The sequence below is a fragment of the Fragaria vesca genome, linkage group LG6 (assembly GCF_000184155.1).
Source record: "Fragaria vesca subsp. vesca linkage group LG6, FraVesHawaii_1.0, whole genome shotgun sequence".
Lineage (NCBI taxonomy): Eukaryota > Viridiplantae > Streptophyta > Magnoliopsida > Rosales > Rosaceae > Fragaria > Fragaria vesca.
The window spans coordinates 15,793,233-15,808,215 of NC_020496.1; the positions used below are offsets into that span (position 1 = coordinate 15,793,233).

The 14,983-nt window shown below is 36.6% G+C and overlaps 2 protein-coding genes across 2 annotated transcripts; one reads left to right on the forward strand and one right to left on the reverse strand.

The window, feature by feature from the left end:
- The first annotated feature begins 379 nt into the window (after window positions 1–379).
- On the forward strand, window positions 380–3,703 carry LOC101307414. The gene is made up of 2 exons (XM_004303135.1): window positions 380–1,359; window positions 3,296–3,703. Exon 1 carries the CDS (start codon window positions 701–703, stop codon window positions 1,328–1,330), a length of 630 nt encoding a protein of 209 aa, XP_004303183.1. The 5' UTR covers window positions 380–700; the 3' UTR covers window positions 1,331–1,359; window positions 3,296–3,703.
- An 8,010-nt stretch (window positions 3,704–11,713) lies between these two features.
- Window positions 11,714–14,643, reverse strand: LOC101307707. Its single transcript, XM_004303136.1, has 7 exons — window positions 14,473–14,643; window positions 13,649–13,745; window positions 13,440–13,502; window positions 13,290–13,337; window positions 13,127–13,180; window positions 12,202–12,256; window positions 11,714–12,087 (listed from the first exon to the last, which is right to left on the reverse strand). The coding sequence occupies exons 2-7, from the start codon at window positions 13,703–13,705 to the stop codon at window positions 12,047–12,049; spliced, it is 318 nt and encodes a 105-aa protein (XP_004303184.1). The 5' UTR covers window positions 13,706–13,745; window positions 14,473–14,643; the 3' UTR covers window positions 11,714–12,046.
- Window positions 14,644–14,983: the final 340 nt, after the last annotated feature.

Consider the following 14,983-nt stretch of genomic DNA (forward strand, 5'->3'; position numbering starts at 1 on the left):
GTATATATTTTGGGTTTTACATTTTGCGTAGAGCTATTTGAGTTTGTACTTTGGTTCAATATATATTTGCCCGCGGTAGTCCGGGTACGACCACTTGAGTTTTGGGGTCTCTGCCGGTTTTAAACCTAGACGAAAACTCTAACAAAATTCTGTATCTGTTAACTTGCTCCCCCAATACAGTAACAATCTTGATGTGATCAAGTATGTTTGGTCATGGAATGATTATAACACTATGACCAAATTTGAGCAAACTTGTTTGAGCGAGGCTTTAATAATTTATAAAAGAAAAGGACAAATGCTTTTTTATGCTTATCGAGGGAAAACGTAGCATTCATGCTGATGGCACTAAGATAATAGAAAAGAAAGAAAAAAGAAAATAAGGAAAGAAGCAGCATAGATAGAAATGAAGAAAAAGATGGAAACAGAAAGCAACTCATATGAATATTGGCCCCCATGGCAGGTCTTCTCACGGGGTCCCTTTACCACAATGTGAGAATAGAAGATCTCCATCTTCTCTTCCAAATCCCTCAATCCCCCTCTTTTTAATTTTGCCTCTTCCTAGCCTATTCCTTTCACCTCTCCTCTCGCACCCTCCATTAGTTGCTAGCTTTGCTTTATTTAGCAATAAAAATTAAAAAAAATCAAGCTAGTTCATCAGAGTCTCCACTGATCCATCGATCGATCCATCACTGTGAGATCGATGTCTCACGACAGAGGCAAGGCATTCTCAGGTGGAGATGGATCTTCATCGGGGTACTCGAGTCCGAGTCCCACCGATCATCATGAGCAGCAGCAGCAGCCAGCGACGCCCAGCAGGTACGAGTCACAGAAGAGGAGGGACTGGAACACTTTCGGACAGTACTTGAGGAACCAGAGGCCTCCAGTCCCTCTCTCCCAGTGCAATTACAGCCATGTCCTCGAGTTCCTCAGGTACCTCGATCAGTTCGGGAAGACCAAAGTCCATCTCCAGGGTTGTATGTTTTACGGCCAGCCGGAGCCACCTGCGCCTTGCACGTGTCCTCTCCGGCAGGCCTGGGGAAGCCTGGATGCTCTCATAGGGAGGTTGAGGGCTGCTTATGAGGAGAACGGTGGGGCCCCTGAGAGCAACCCTTTTGCTAGTGGTGCAATCAGGGTTTACTTGAGGGAGGTCAGGGAGTGCCAGGCCAAGGCTAGAGGGATTCCTTACAAGAAGAAGAAGAAGAAGCCGACCGCAACAACTCCGACCAGCAGCAGCAGCAGCAGCAGCGGCAGAGGGGGAGGAGGAGGAGGAGGAGGACCTGGAAATAGTGATCGTGATTCTTCAACAAGTTCTATCATGCACTTCTCTTGATCGATGCTAAGCTCGCTCCTCAGAATTTGGTAATTATTCATTACATTGTAACTAATTTGCCTTGTTGTCTTTCATTCATATATGGCCTTGCTACTACTGCTTCTTTGTGTTCGTGTCATTTCCTGCATTGAGTTCTGGTAGTTGTGGTGTATTTAATGAATCTGTCTACATTTTTTCCTGACAATATTATGTAGTAAAAATCCTTACTGATATATGAAAACCCCCAATTCTGTAGCTGGTTGTCTCTGTCATTCTAAACCCAAGAAATTCAAAACCCTAAAAACTAATTTTATTGGGTAGCTAGACTTGTAAGCTGTGCTGATGATCAGCAGCTCTCTAGTTCATAAAATCTTCAGATCAGAACCAATTAATGATCTCTGCATACATCTCACACACCCATGCACAGTGACGATGTGAAACTCCACTGTGATTGTCCCACGTTAAAATTATAAAATTGCTATTTCTTTGTAATTTTGGCTCTTTTAAGATTCTGCAGATTTTGTTGTGCCCCCACGAATATTGGTCAAGTCAAGTGAGATATCTTCAGAAACTATCTAATTATGTCAGTATATTTCATCATATATTAATATTATGAATGGATAGGCTAAAATCACTAAATGATTGGAATTTCATTCTTGATTAAGGTTTCCACAGATAGATCTTCTAATTAACTATGAACTTTCTGTTGTTCATAGATTTATGATCCATCTTTTTGCTCATGCTTTATCATTATATAGACCCAACATTATATGTCATCTTGAATTCAAGAAAATAAGGTCATGATTGAGAATCTCTGTTCACCCAAATATCGTTCTGATACCATGATGATGAAAGCACCCTAATTTGGGTTCTTCCTTGTACCACATTGTGCAGGATATCTACACGCAATGTGAACTGTTTAGAGATTCATGTTTTTCTTGTGGCTATTTTGGCATTTTGCATATTCTGCAGTACGATGCTGCACAAGATATAATTTGTGGGGCAGCAAACTATCATATTTCATGGTCGCAAGAATATTACTCAGTTATCTAGTACTAGAAAAAATTCTACTGCTTTTGTTTTGTTTGTTGTTTCTTCTAAATGAGAAATGTCTGAGCTATCTTGCATTGGGGTATAAATTACGATATTCCCTGGTCTGGTCGTGATGATCCATCACTCAAAACCCTATTATCTCACATGTCCTTGTCCAGTCTTCAATCTTCATGGGGAACCAAATTGATTTCCGAATATTGATTAACAGCTAGTTTACATTTTGGGTTTATGAACTAATTGCACGTGTTTATTTCTTTCTTAAAACTGCATTTGCATATTACTCTACCGTTGGAGACTGCATTTGTTAACATATGTTTTCACTAAAGAAACAAATAAGAAAAATCAGATAAAAAAAAACGTGTTCAACGTCTCCAATGTATAAGACAAATTTCAACTAGGGTTTGGTTGTGTTATTTTATCAAACGCAAACGTTTGATCTAGCCCTAAGTGTACTACTTACCCTACCTCTTCTTTGTATACATATCTCTGCTTTCCATGTAGTACATCATGTTGAGTAGAGAAATCTGGGAAGTATTCGTTGTTTGGCGCAAGTTTTCGTTGTTTTTTGCAAAATTTGATGACCAAACCGTTTGAGAAGTATAGATAGAAAACCCAAAACGTATATATGTCTGTTCTGGAATGCATATATTGTTTGAAGAATCTTGTTGTTTTGCTGTTCTAACATTAACTGTGATCACTGTCATCACTGTCGCAAAGTCTGCAAGCAAGTTAAGGCCTTTAATTTTATCTTATATTCAGATATTCTCTTTTTCATCTGAACACATTGTATTCAGGGGATGATATATAGCATCCGTCTAATAATGATGAGTTATTACGCTATTTTGTTGATCTTAGTTCGCAGTAACAGGTTTGACTATTGAATTTGATACCTCATGTATGCATCAAATTAACTGAAATTTGGATTCATTGCAGGTTCATGTGGAAAATGAACGGAATATGGAAACTAGAAATTGGTCCAAGGAAAATTACCTTGAAGTTTCAGTACTACTACTGTTGAATTTGATTATTGTCTGTTTCTTTTCTTTTCTCCCTATAGGAAGTTGATCTCTAGCTATTTGGTCAAGGTAGCTTGCTACCAAGCCACTGCATGAGTATCTAGAGTTGTAGTAGTGATCGCCTCAATGCCAAGAATCGATCGATCTCTTAAGGCATTCCAGCATGAAGTATACAGCAGTCATTCGTAATTCATGCATTTCTTTGCAATTTGGGAATTCGATCTTAAGCATGTATGCAGTAGTCGAGATCAAAAACTCTTTATATCAATGTTGGTTTATATATGCTTAATTTATATCAGAACATAATGATATCTATTCCCATGTCATGCTATGTTTTTTTTTTTTTCGATAAAAGAAATAAATTACAGAGAATGATATATATTTCCATGTCATGCATCAACTTTATCTTAAAGTTGTAAAATGAGTCCTTAAAGTAATGATACGAGTCCTCAAAATTGTAATATTAGTCCTCAAAATCGTAATATGAATCCTCAAAATTGTAAAAAAATTAGTTACAACATTAGTCATGTGTCCTTAAAATGGTAATTGAGTCATTAATGTTATAACATGAGTCCTTAAAGTTGCATCAACTTTTTTTAATCACTTTGAAGACTAAATTATCACTTTAAGCACACATTTTATCACTTTAAGCACACATGATAACTAATGTTGTAATTAGAAAATTTACAACTTTAAGAACTCATATTACAACTTTGAGAACTAATATTACAATTTTGAGAACTCATTTTACAACTTTATGACAAAGTTGATGTATGACATGCATTACCACATTATAGAATTTCTATTTTTTATTTTCTTCTTTGTTCCTTCTAGCTAGCTTTTTTTTTTTTGAGAGAAACAGAGTCAAGCTCCTATCACTACGACGTCTATTGCGTCTAGAAGGATTGAAAAAAAATCAATCCCACCGTCAACAATTTTCTTTTACACGAACTTTAAATTAGTTCAGCTGGTTAAGTGTGTTAAATTTTGCTTTATGGATTACTTTCTAAGTTGGAACATTGACGTGAATTTTATTTTGTTTTGCACTTGAGCGAGATGTGTATTGAACCATTTTTAATTGCCTTGGCCTTTAAATTATACAAATATTAGCAGTTTTATTGTTTCTTTTTTGTAAAAAAAAAAAAAAAAAAAACTAGAAGGATTGAAAATCCTCCATAATACATAGGATTACAATAAGTTGCAAAAGCACAACCAACCTATACTACTAATATATAATTAATTGTCAAATGCAGTATTATCCACTAACAAAAAACCAAAGAAAAACCTACCGAAAGCAGAAAATAAAGTCTCACAAACCTTTTCCTAGTTAGAAATGGAACTACTATTATGAGTATGAAAAATTCTACACAGGGTTAATGCATATTATAGACGTCGTCTGATGGGATCAACTAAAAGAAAAGAAACTAATTCTACAAAGTAGGATGCCTCATGCTTTGAGATAGTGGAGAAGATACCACGAAAATATAGAGGTTGTGGTAATACCGGCTATTATCGTAATAAATTTCCATCTATAAGTAAGTATATGTTCTAATTTTATAATCTGATCTCTTTACTATGTGGCACTTTTAGCCTATAATATCGTTAGGCAAAAACTAGTTCGCTGATATGTTGAGTGGAAACGTAGACTAATAAGTCTTAGACGTCATACTCATAAGCACAATACCTTTGTCTTCCAGTCGTATAGATTTAGACATTATTTTTATTTGCTTTCTAGTATTCATGTCCACTTTTTTTGACATAGCTAGCTTTGAGTTTGTTTTTCAATTCATAGTTTAGTTTGCTTTTCTTAGATTTCCTTAAGGTTGTAGGCTTGAAAATGAGTATCAAATTGTAATGAGTTCATCTCTGGATGGCTTTAGCTTGACCTTGGTTGCATGATTAATTATATCAATGGATTAATTCTGCTTCTTCTTCTTCAAAAAAAAAAAAAAAAGAAAAAAAGAAAGTTGAGTAGAGAGTACAATTGTAAATGAAAATTAGACCCAATTATAATTATGGATGTAGTGCTCATACAAAGAAGTCTAGGGAAATGCCAAAACTGTTTAACAATAAAGCATCAAGTCTATAAGGCTTGACAACGAGCGAGAGTTCACATCAAAAGCATATGACAATTATTCCATGTCTATTAAGATCCATGTAGAGCATCATGTGCATACAAAAATTGATATCGCAGAAGCCACCATCAAAAGGCTATAAATGGTGGCTAGGGCACTGGTTATGCCCATCAACATGCCTATATCTACTTGGGTTATGTAATATTGCACGCAACTTTACTTATTCGTTTCAAACCCACTACTGGCCAACCATTTTTTGCATACTAGTTGGTATGGATATGAGCCTGACATTTCACACTTACTCATATTTGATTTCGTAGTATATGTGTCTATTGCACTCCCACAACGCATTAAAATGGATCCTCATAAACGATTAGGTATTAACGTTGGATATGAATCCCCAATCAAGGACCAAAAGTCAATAAAATCGCCGAAAATATCGTTTTTTGGACGTGCGATATTATCTCTACTTACCAAGATGATATTGCTCGATATATTGGGAATATCACAATATTTTAGGAAAATTTCGAGATTCAAGATATCTTCTTTTTACTTGGGCCCAAATTCTCTCAAATTTATACACAAAAGTCAAGATGTAGCCAAGGAGAATCGAACCTTGGTTGCACATAGTGCATCAAAACTCCTCAGCCATCCCTGCTGGGATAAACTAGTTAATTTGGTGCTTTTGAATGTGCAACTAACGCGCAATAATAGCACGGTCGACATCAAAGAAATGAGCTATATTTAGACCGAAGATATCGTACCATGGGGATTGAAAGGCTAACCACAATACTTAGGTAATAAGCCATAAGTCACTAATGCAAACAAAGAAGAAGAAAAAATAAAGAAATAAACTAAAATGCTAATCTAAGACCCTAGTGATATTTATAATGAGGTAGAGATTGTCGAAGTTGTGGTTTTCAATTTACGAGTGAAAAGATTAAAAACTAAATTGAAAATGACAAATAAAAATGAAGGAAATTAAAGAAAGAGGGATTTGGGTACTAGGGTCACTCTAGCAGTTTCAATGTAATGAACAATTTCAAGCAAATAAACATATCTTCATGAGTACCAAATCCCGTACTCAAAGCCGGTCAAGGCCACTAAGTCGAACTTCCTTAATGGTATTCACATTTCCGATTAAGGCAAACATGAACTCTCTAGTTCATGGACTAGTACCTTATCAAGGCTACTAAAACATGAACTAAAGACGAAGAGTTCTAGAAGTTAAGGATTTAAGCATGCAATATGTAACAACCTAGTACATACTATTGAGATATTGTCCGTTTTGGGCCCACCGTCCCTCATAGTTTTGTTCTTGAGGTTTCACCTCAAAACACGTCTCAATGTAAGGTGCTAGCTCTGCACATATAAGCACAGCAACTTGTCCCAATTTAAGGTGCTAACATACCTCTTGCTAGTAATTAAAGAAAGAGTTTCAATAAACACGTAAGACTCTACACGTCTGCATTATCCTATGCTTAAGTTCATTTAGACTCTATACTTAGGCGCGGGAACAAAGGACGATGATGTGCAATGGGGCGGAAATGCTACCCAAGTCAAAGTCATGTTTGATCTAATATACGTTAGTGTGACCTACAACAATAATTACAAAATTTAACGATTCTAAGTTTTATTCGTTCTCAAATCTGCATCGCAAATGGTAAGCCGTTGGTGGTGTGATTAAGGTAATGACGTCTAAACATAAGTAATTCCGTGGTTTCAAAAGGCTTGGATGGCCATGATGAAGTGTAGCGGTGTTGGTAGGACTTCGTTTTAATGGGCCACAGAGGTCGAAACCCCTATCGTACTTGCCCACAGTCTATGGTCCTTTGAAGCCCAATTTTGATCCCAGGTGCTTACTCGGGCCTAGACACCACCCAAAGTGCGCCTTACTCAGCTAGGAACTACGCATATTGTTGACGGTCCTACAATAGGTAGATAGGAACTGCCCTCAACCTCGAGAGACCTTTAATAAGGTACTCACGAAGGGTTAAGGTCCAAATCAACTAATGTGTCCTCTTTCAACCAACGACTTACAAAGTCAGATACAAACCTAAAAATCAATAAAACAAATAATCATTATTAAAATTTGATTAAGCAATGTTAAATATTTACAACTACAAAACCACAAGAAACTTTTAAGTCCTCGGCAACGGCGCCAAAATTGGCGTGACCGTTACCGGTGTGCAATTAAAAACCCTTTTTATATATCAATTGTAGTATGTAGCAAATACGGGTGTCGTTCACAAGCCGGGGATTGAGGGTATCTCTGCAAAAGAAAGCGTTAGTAAAACACAAAAATTGTTAACAAGTATTACAGACTAAAAATATTTACAAAAGTGATTATTGTTCTTAACGAATAGCAGTCGAAAATCTAATTAGAAACCTAACCTAGACTACTCAAAAAATTATGAAAATTTATAGACCTACTAGACACACAGAGGAACCACTGTACATAATATTAGGGGGATCGGAGATCGTTTGATATGAAAATAAAATAAAATAAAACAGGGGACATAAGGTTGAAGAAAATCAAAAACTAAAAATAAAACAAAATCCTAAGCTGCTATATACAATTGAACAACCTTAAGCGCACACCCAAATTAAGAATCAATCTCATAACATCATATGCACACTATGTCAACTCTAGCAACCTAAACATGCATATATCGATTGCACCAAGATCTAAATAGATAGTACCGCCACGCGGCTGCATACCATCTAAGTTCTTTTAAAATGATCTTAAGCACCGTCACGCCACAGTCGCCACTGCGAAACCTAAGACAAGCAATCATAGATACACAATCTCAATTGATCGGGCATGGTTTAGATTACATAGAATATCATTCAATAGAGAAACATAGGATGAACACGAAATTGATATGCTAAATTAAAGATGCATACATTGTCACATCCCGACTTAAATTTTTACCCTAATTAGTAGCTTGGTATTAATAAGAGTTTTACCATCTTTGTAAATGAGTTTATTGTTTTCAAGTCCGTAGGGGGGTTTTGAGGGACGATTATTTTGGAGGAATTATTTTCGTAGGAGAAATAGTGGAAGATGGTAAAAAGGGTAAAATTTTGGTTAGTAAAAGGATTATTGGGTTATGTTTTTGGGGTGTATTTTTATTTAGTGTTGGGTTTGAAATGGTTGGGTTGTGGAACCGGTTTGGAAAGCCCAAACCTTATTTTCTCTCTCTCTCTCTCTCCCCGACTCTCTCTACTCTCCCCTGATTTTCCTTCCTCCGCCAACGTTCTCCGCCACTGCCTGCCGCCGTCCAGCCAGCTCCGACTACCGCACTAGTCCCGATCGAACCAGCGTCTTCTCCTCTCCATTTCTGGTTAGGTGATCGAGCCTCTACCGCCGCCGTGTGGAGGAAAACGCCACTGGAAGTCCAGCTGCCCTTCCGCCGGAACTCCCTCCTCCGGCCGCCATAGTCAGCGATCCTTGGCTCATCTTGTAGCCCTCATCTAGGGTGGTAATCCCGCTAAAGGTTTTGGTTCGATTCGTGCTTGGTAAGGAGAAATCAGTGATTGAAACTCTAGGGTTCAATTTACTGTTTTAAGTCGATTACTCTATCTAGGCTGGGAATTGGTGTTTGTGGTAGTTATGAAAGTTGTTTAGATTGTTGAGAAGATGGTTGTGTTAAAATTTGGTGGGCATTGGAGGTGGTCGGAAAAGGGCTGCCGGCCGCTGCTGTTAGGAAATTTTTCAGGGTTTTAAGGTTGTTATATTAAGGGGAGTCTAATAATGTGAAGTTTGGAAGAGTTTTGGATAGGTTTATGATTTTTCAAAGATTGAAGATTTTGTTAATGGGGTAGAATCCGGCCGTGGGATTAATATTGTTAAGACTGTAGAAAGTTATAATAAGGCTGTCGGTATTTGTGGTGAAGTATGGACCGTATCGAATTAAGAATAGCGAAGTTAGTCAAGGATGAGCGTGTTAAAACTCACATTTAATTTTGCCTATTTTTGTATAAGTATTAAATTTTAGTTGGCAATTTAATTATGTATTTGGAACAGAATGTGAGGAGCCTCGAGCAGAAGAGGCCTCAGATCGACATTAGGTTTAGGCCTAATTTGTGAGTGGACTTTTGTTTTAAATAATATGCATGCTATGGTTCATGGTTGAACAATTTCTTTTGTTGGAGCATTTGATGTCGTTTTATTTTGACGATTTTATTTATTTTGGAGAGTTACCGAAAATGGGATTTTTTGGTGAATATAAATATTTATTTATGAGGAGAGTATGTATATAAATGCTAGCTAGCCAGCCATATGTGTCTGTCCACCGTAATGGCGTAGTATATAACCGCATTATGGTATGATGTGAGCGTTAGACGCAAGTGTAGCAGACCTATATGAGTGTTTAATTCATATAGGGGGTATGAGCACATATTTATACACCCGTTTGTCCACTTTAATGGAGTAGTGTATCACCGCATTATGGTGTGACGTGAGCGTTAGACGCGAGTGTAGTAACCCTATATAAATTACTTTAAATCCATAAAATTTATATAGGGAGTATGGACGTGTGTAAATACATACATATATATTTTTAGACCTTGAGAGGCTCAATATTTATGGGTTACCAGTTTTATCGTTTGAGGTATGCGTTCGCTTTTCTTTGGAAATATAAATTGGGAAAGCATAAATATTGTTAATTATTTTTATTTATTCGTTTTATTTTTGTCCACTCACTCTAACATTTTCGAATGTTTTCCCCTGGGCCCTTTGTTTTTAAAATGTCCAGTCTGCAGAGTTCGGGTTGGTACTAGTAGGAGGCGAGGCATAGTTACCCACATCTCCACCACTTTTCACCAATAGGTTACATGTTTAACCTACCAGTGTATTTTCTTGCTTCCTCTAGTTTTTAGTAGCGCTGATTACCCTTGGGGATATTGTATAATATTTTGGTGGTGTGCTAAGACTTATGATTACATTTTAGAATATTCGAAGGATGAAGTTTGTTATATTAGTTGGATATTTATGTGATGAATTGGAGGATGGTTTTATTGTTATTTGGGGGTGGTTGTGTTTGTGGGGAGTGGGTGGCTCCAAGAGTTGAGGATGGTTGTTTCGTTTTAGAAGTGCTATTCCGAATTTTTCAGGTTAGGGTTGTCCATTTTCAAGGGAAGTTATGCCGAATTTTTCGGTAAATTTTCTTTCGAGGTGGACTCCGCAAGATTTAATTCGGGTTTCAAGATGAAACTCGAGATGGATCCTGACATACATCATAAACAATCAACAGAGAAAAATAAATACTTCTGAATTAAACAACTAAAATATTGAATAAAATACATAGTTTACACTCTTTGTTCTTCGATTATCACACTTGAATCACTCCAAGGAAACCCAAAGGATTACAAAAGAGGGATACTACTAAACTAAGAACTAAGGAACTAGGGTTCTTGTGTTTGTGTAGAGAGTTTATGGAGAGAATGGTGAAGCACGAATTTGGCAGCAATTTTCTGACTTTGGTGCGGCAAAAGAAAGGTCCTTTTAACTTTGCTTGCAGCCTCGCTCTATTTATAGAGGAAACTTCTCTCTTGTGATTCAATCTCGGCCTTTCGTCTAATGTTGATCCAATGGTTTCCATGAATTGCACAAGAATTTTGATGTAAATCTTCATGGAAATCTCTAAAATATCTTGCGTAATTATACTTCGAATGTAGCTTGAATCGCGATCGGCTGCATTTGCTTAGGTTCCAAGTAGAATCGGCAAGGGAAAATCTTTCCTTATATTTGCGTCAATCACATCCTTGACGAAGATCTCAGAATCCTTGATTGATGCGCATGCATGGGATCCCTACAATTGATGAGAATCATATTTATGATACATATATGGACCAAATAGGAATCTTAATAAATGGAGAAAGAAGGATTGAAAGATAACTCCCCTATTTTTTTGATATTGAATCAATCAAGTGTTGAGGAAGATATCTCATCGCCATGATCATGTCAGTAACTATTTTATTTTAGGTCATAGCTGACTTAAGAATGGTTGATTGAACCGGACTATTGTGAAAACACAGTCGAAAAGGAACAAAGTTGGAGATGGATTAAAAATGAACGCCTGTCTGATGGGATCGGCATACTTTTTTTTCTTTTTTTTTCAACTTATCCAGCATTACAAGACTAGGAGAACAGGAAGACAGAAGCAAGTTTCTTGAAAGCAAGATCACTATAATCTTTACTAACTTACTAATTACATATAACAATACATTAGGTGGAACTCAACATTAACAGCAGGTTCAATTTTACAAGGACAGAAGGAAAAAAAGATGTCACTGAAAAATTGCCAGTTTCACTGATAAAGTTGTCCATACTCATATGCAGGCTCTTTCTTCATTAATAATAAAAGCAACAATAATGTCCCAAAAAATTTGGAACACTAGAATTATGAATATGGCTTAGTTTCAACTGCAGTAATTTTGGTGTAGTGCATAATATTTTTATCTTATAGCTAAAATCACATCAACTTCACCAAGTTTGTTCCCAAGAACAATAAGAGATTACCCATCCCAATATACGTTTCAGAATAACAGACCACAGTTTTCATACGAAAAGACCCAATACAATCTCATTAATTCGCAGATGCGTCCTCAGAGGGAGAACTTCCTCCATCTACACAAATCAGACTATTTATCAGACTTTACTTATCTTTTCTGTTTATATTAGTTCAGCAAAAAGTAACTGAGCTTTCACAACAGAAATTGAAAGTCCATGATTAGCATATACCTTCACCCGATGGAGCACAAGGGGACTTTCTGTATCGTGTTTGCTGTTGTGTAGGCTGCAAAGATAAACAAAGCACTACATTAACCCTACAATAACTCATTCGAAATACGAATGTAGCATTTTTTTCCATTACATTTCTGTTTCTATAATCATAATAGGATTGTTCAAATTCCAGTATCTCTTACCAGTTCACTATACTTAAATGCAACTACTTGACATGTGTTATGCACTCAATTTCTATTAATTCCCAAAAGAAATGGCACTGTCTTTTGCATTAACCATAAAAAATTAGTGTAGGGAGATTAACACGATTGTTCAACAATGATATAAGTGGCATTGTGCCCAAAAAAGGTTGCCTTCTAGTCCAAAACCCTGATATAATCTACATTAACCCTTGTTGTGGACTAATCAAAAAATTATAACAGTAATGATTCAACCAAGCAACTTCATTAATTAAATAGAGTATATTCTTTGCTTTATAGCAGAAAGAAAATAGGTTCACAACAGTCATCTAAGCACAAAACTTGTTTTGGTCTTCTGGACTAATCAAAAAATTATCACACTAACGATTCAACCATGCAAGTTCACTAATTTAATCGAGTATATTCTTCTACTTTATAGCACAAAGAAAATAGGTTCAAGGCAGTCATCTAAGCACAAAACTTGTTTTGGTCTTGTAGATTAATCAACAAATTTTAACACTGACGATTCAACCAAGCAACTTCACTAATTTACACCAATATATTCTTCTGCTATATAGCGGAATGTAAAATGGTTCATAGCAATCATCTAAGCTCAAAACTTGTTTTCAAATGACCAAAAACTATCACCTAACTTATGTTTTTAACTTTTCAACAACGACAGTGTAAATGACCAAGATCAGTAGAATAAGCGGACCTATCCACAATTGGATCAGGAACGATACCTGTAGTTTCGGTCGAAGGGCTTCAAGTGGTCCTTTAGGCTTCTCAACACCTTGCTGTTATCATCAGAAATCATAAAATTATATGGAGTAAATAACTTAATGAGCATTTCCCCCTGTTAGTTGTTACAATTAGCAGATTCATCTAAACAGTTGGTAAAAATACCTTTCCAAGAGCCCAATCAGCAGAATCAAAGTAAGCACGTTCATGGTCCTGAAATCAAAATTAAAGTCTTAAACAAAAACCATTCCAACAAGCATAACATTTTCATTACTAAAAAAGTATGTTGTGAGCAATACAAAATATAAAAGTCACCTTAGAAATCAGTGGTGGTTTCTTTGGAATGATTCCACCATACTTTTTCTTTAGAACCTCTTCCTGTGGAAAATATAAACTGGAGTCAAATCGCTATAGCAGTAAAATAATTTTGATACAAACTATCTCCATATGTACTTCTCCAGCACTAGATACGACTCTTCACAAGAACAGAAAGGCATCTAGAAAAGCCAAACAATGAACACAACCTCCTCTGGAGATGGTTGTTCTGATTGCTCAACTCGTGGCTCTTTGCCATCCTCCATTCCCAAAGTTAACTCCTCACACCACCGTTGGAAATGTTATCTGTCATAACAAACTAGTTATCATCATACAAAACAAACTTTGCAAACAGATTTAATGTGAAAATATGACACATAACCTCAGGCGGCGAAACAAACATAAACCATTACAACCCAAATAACTATGGATCAGAAACTCTAGATTTTCATTGAAAATAAAACTGCGCAAACGAAAAGTTTAGACCTTTTCTTTAGCACAAATGAAGCATTAGTTTGGCCTCTCAACCTCAAATTAGCTATGCCGCAGAAGCATTCACATGTGATACATTTGCATATGCATTCTACCTCCCATAGTCATCCAACCCCAAGTTTCAATCTAGAGAAACAGATTACATGGCAGTTGGTTACTCTACTCCTCAATGCAAGCAGTGAAGCTTGTCATAATGTGTGAAATCCAATTCAATCTTTCAATTGTTCTTGTTAAAATGACAGTTGGATCAGCTAATGCAATGTATTACAAACCACAACCCACCTCAATTTCCTAAAACTATTATCCCTATATACCAATAATTACAGTCAACTTTCTTGGAAACAAAAAATTGAACAATCAAATCAACCAGAATTTGATAACGAAAATTGGGGATACGGGAACTAAGCAAACAAAATATATCAATTTCATGTTTCTGTTAGAATCTTGATTGAAAATTAGAGGTGATTAGCGTGTGATCAATGACTTTGACACAAGGAGTAAGAGAAAAATGGAGAAAGAAATTGTGGAGGATTCTTGGTACCTGGAAGCAATCGCGAGAAAGAGATGAAGCAAATCGTAGCGAGAGAGAGAATTGGTGATTGAATGGGAACAGAAAGGGGTTAAATTCTTAAATGAGTCTGTGAATATGGGAAGAGGGAGGAAATTTTGTCGCGTGGTACGTGCTAACTGTGCAAGGACTATTTCCAACTGTTATTTACAAGTAATAGGGCTACCATTAACTAAGGTTAGGCATTCGGGCCCAAAAACCCAGAAAAACTAACCCAAAAGCCCGATCAGTCTCAATTGGGTCGGTCCAAAATGAGAGAAGTTTGGTCCGGGCCACAGACCGGCCCGAATGCTTTCAGTTCGGTTCGGGCTCGAGTTCGGGTTCGGATTCGGTCCTGCACCAAAAGACCGTTCAGGCTCGAGATAATCATTTTTGCCACGTGTCAGCATTTTATTGGTCCATAGAATTTTTTATTAAAAAAAAAACCCTAAAACTAAATAGTCTTAAACTCTCTTCTCTTTCTGCGCCTCTCTCTCTCTCTCTC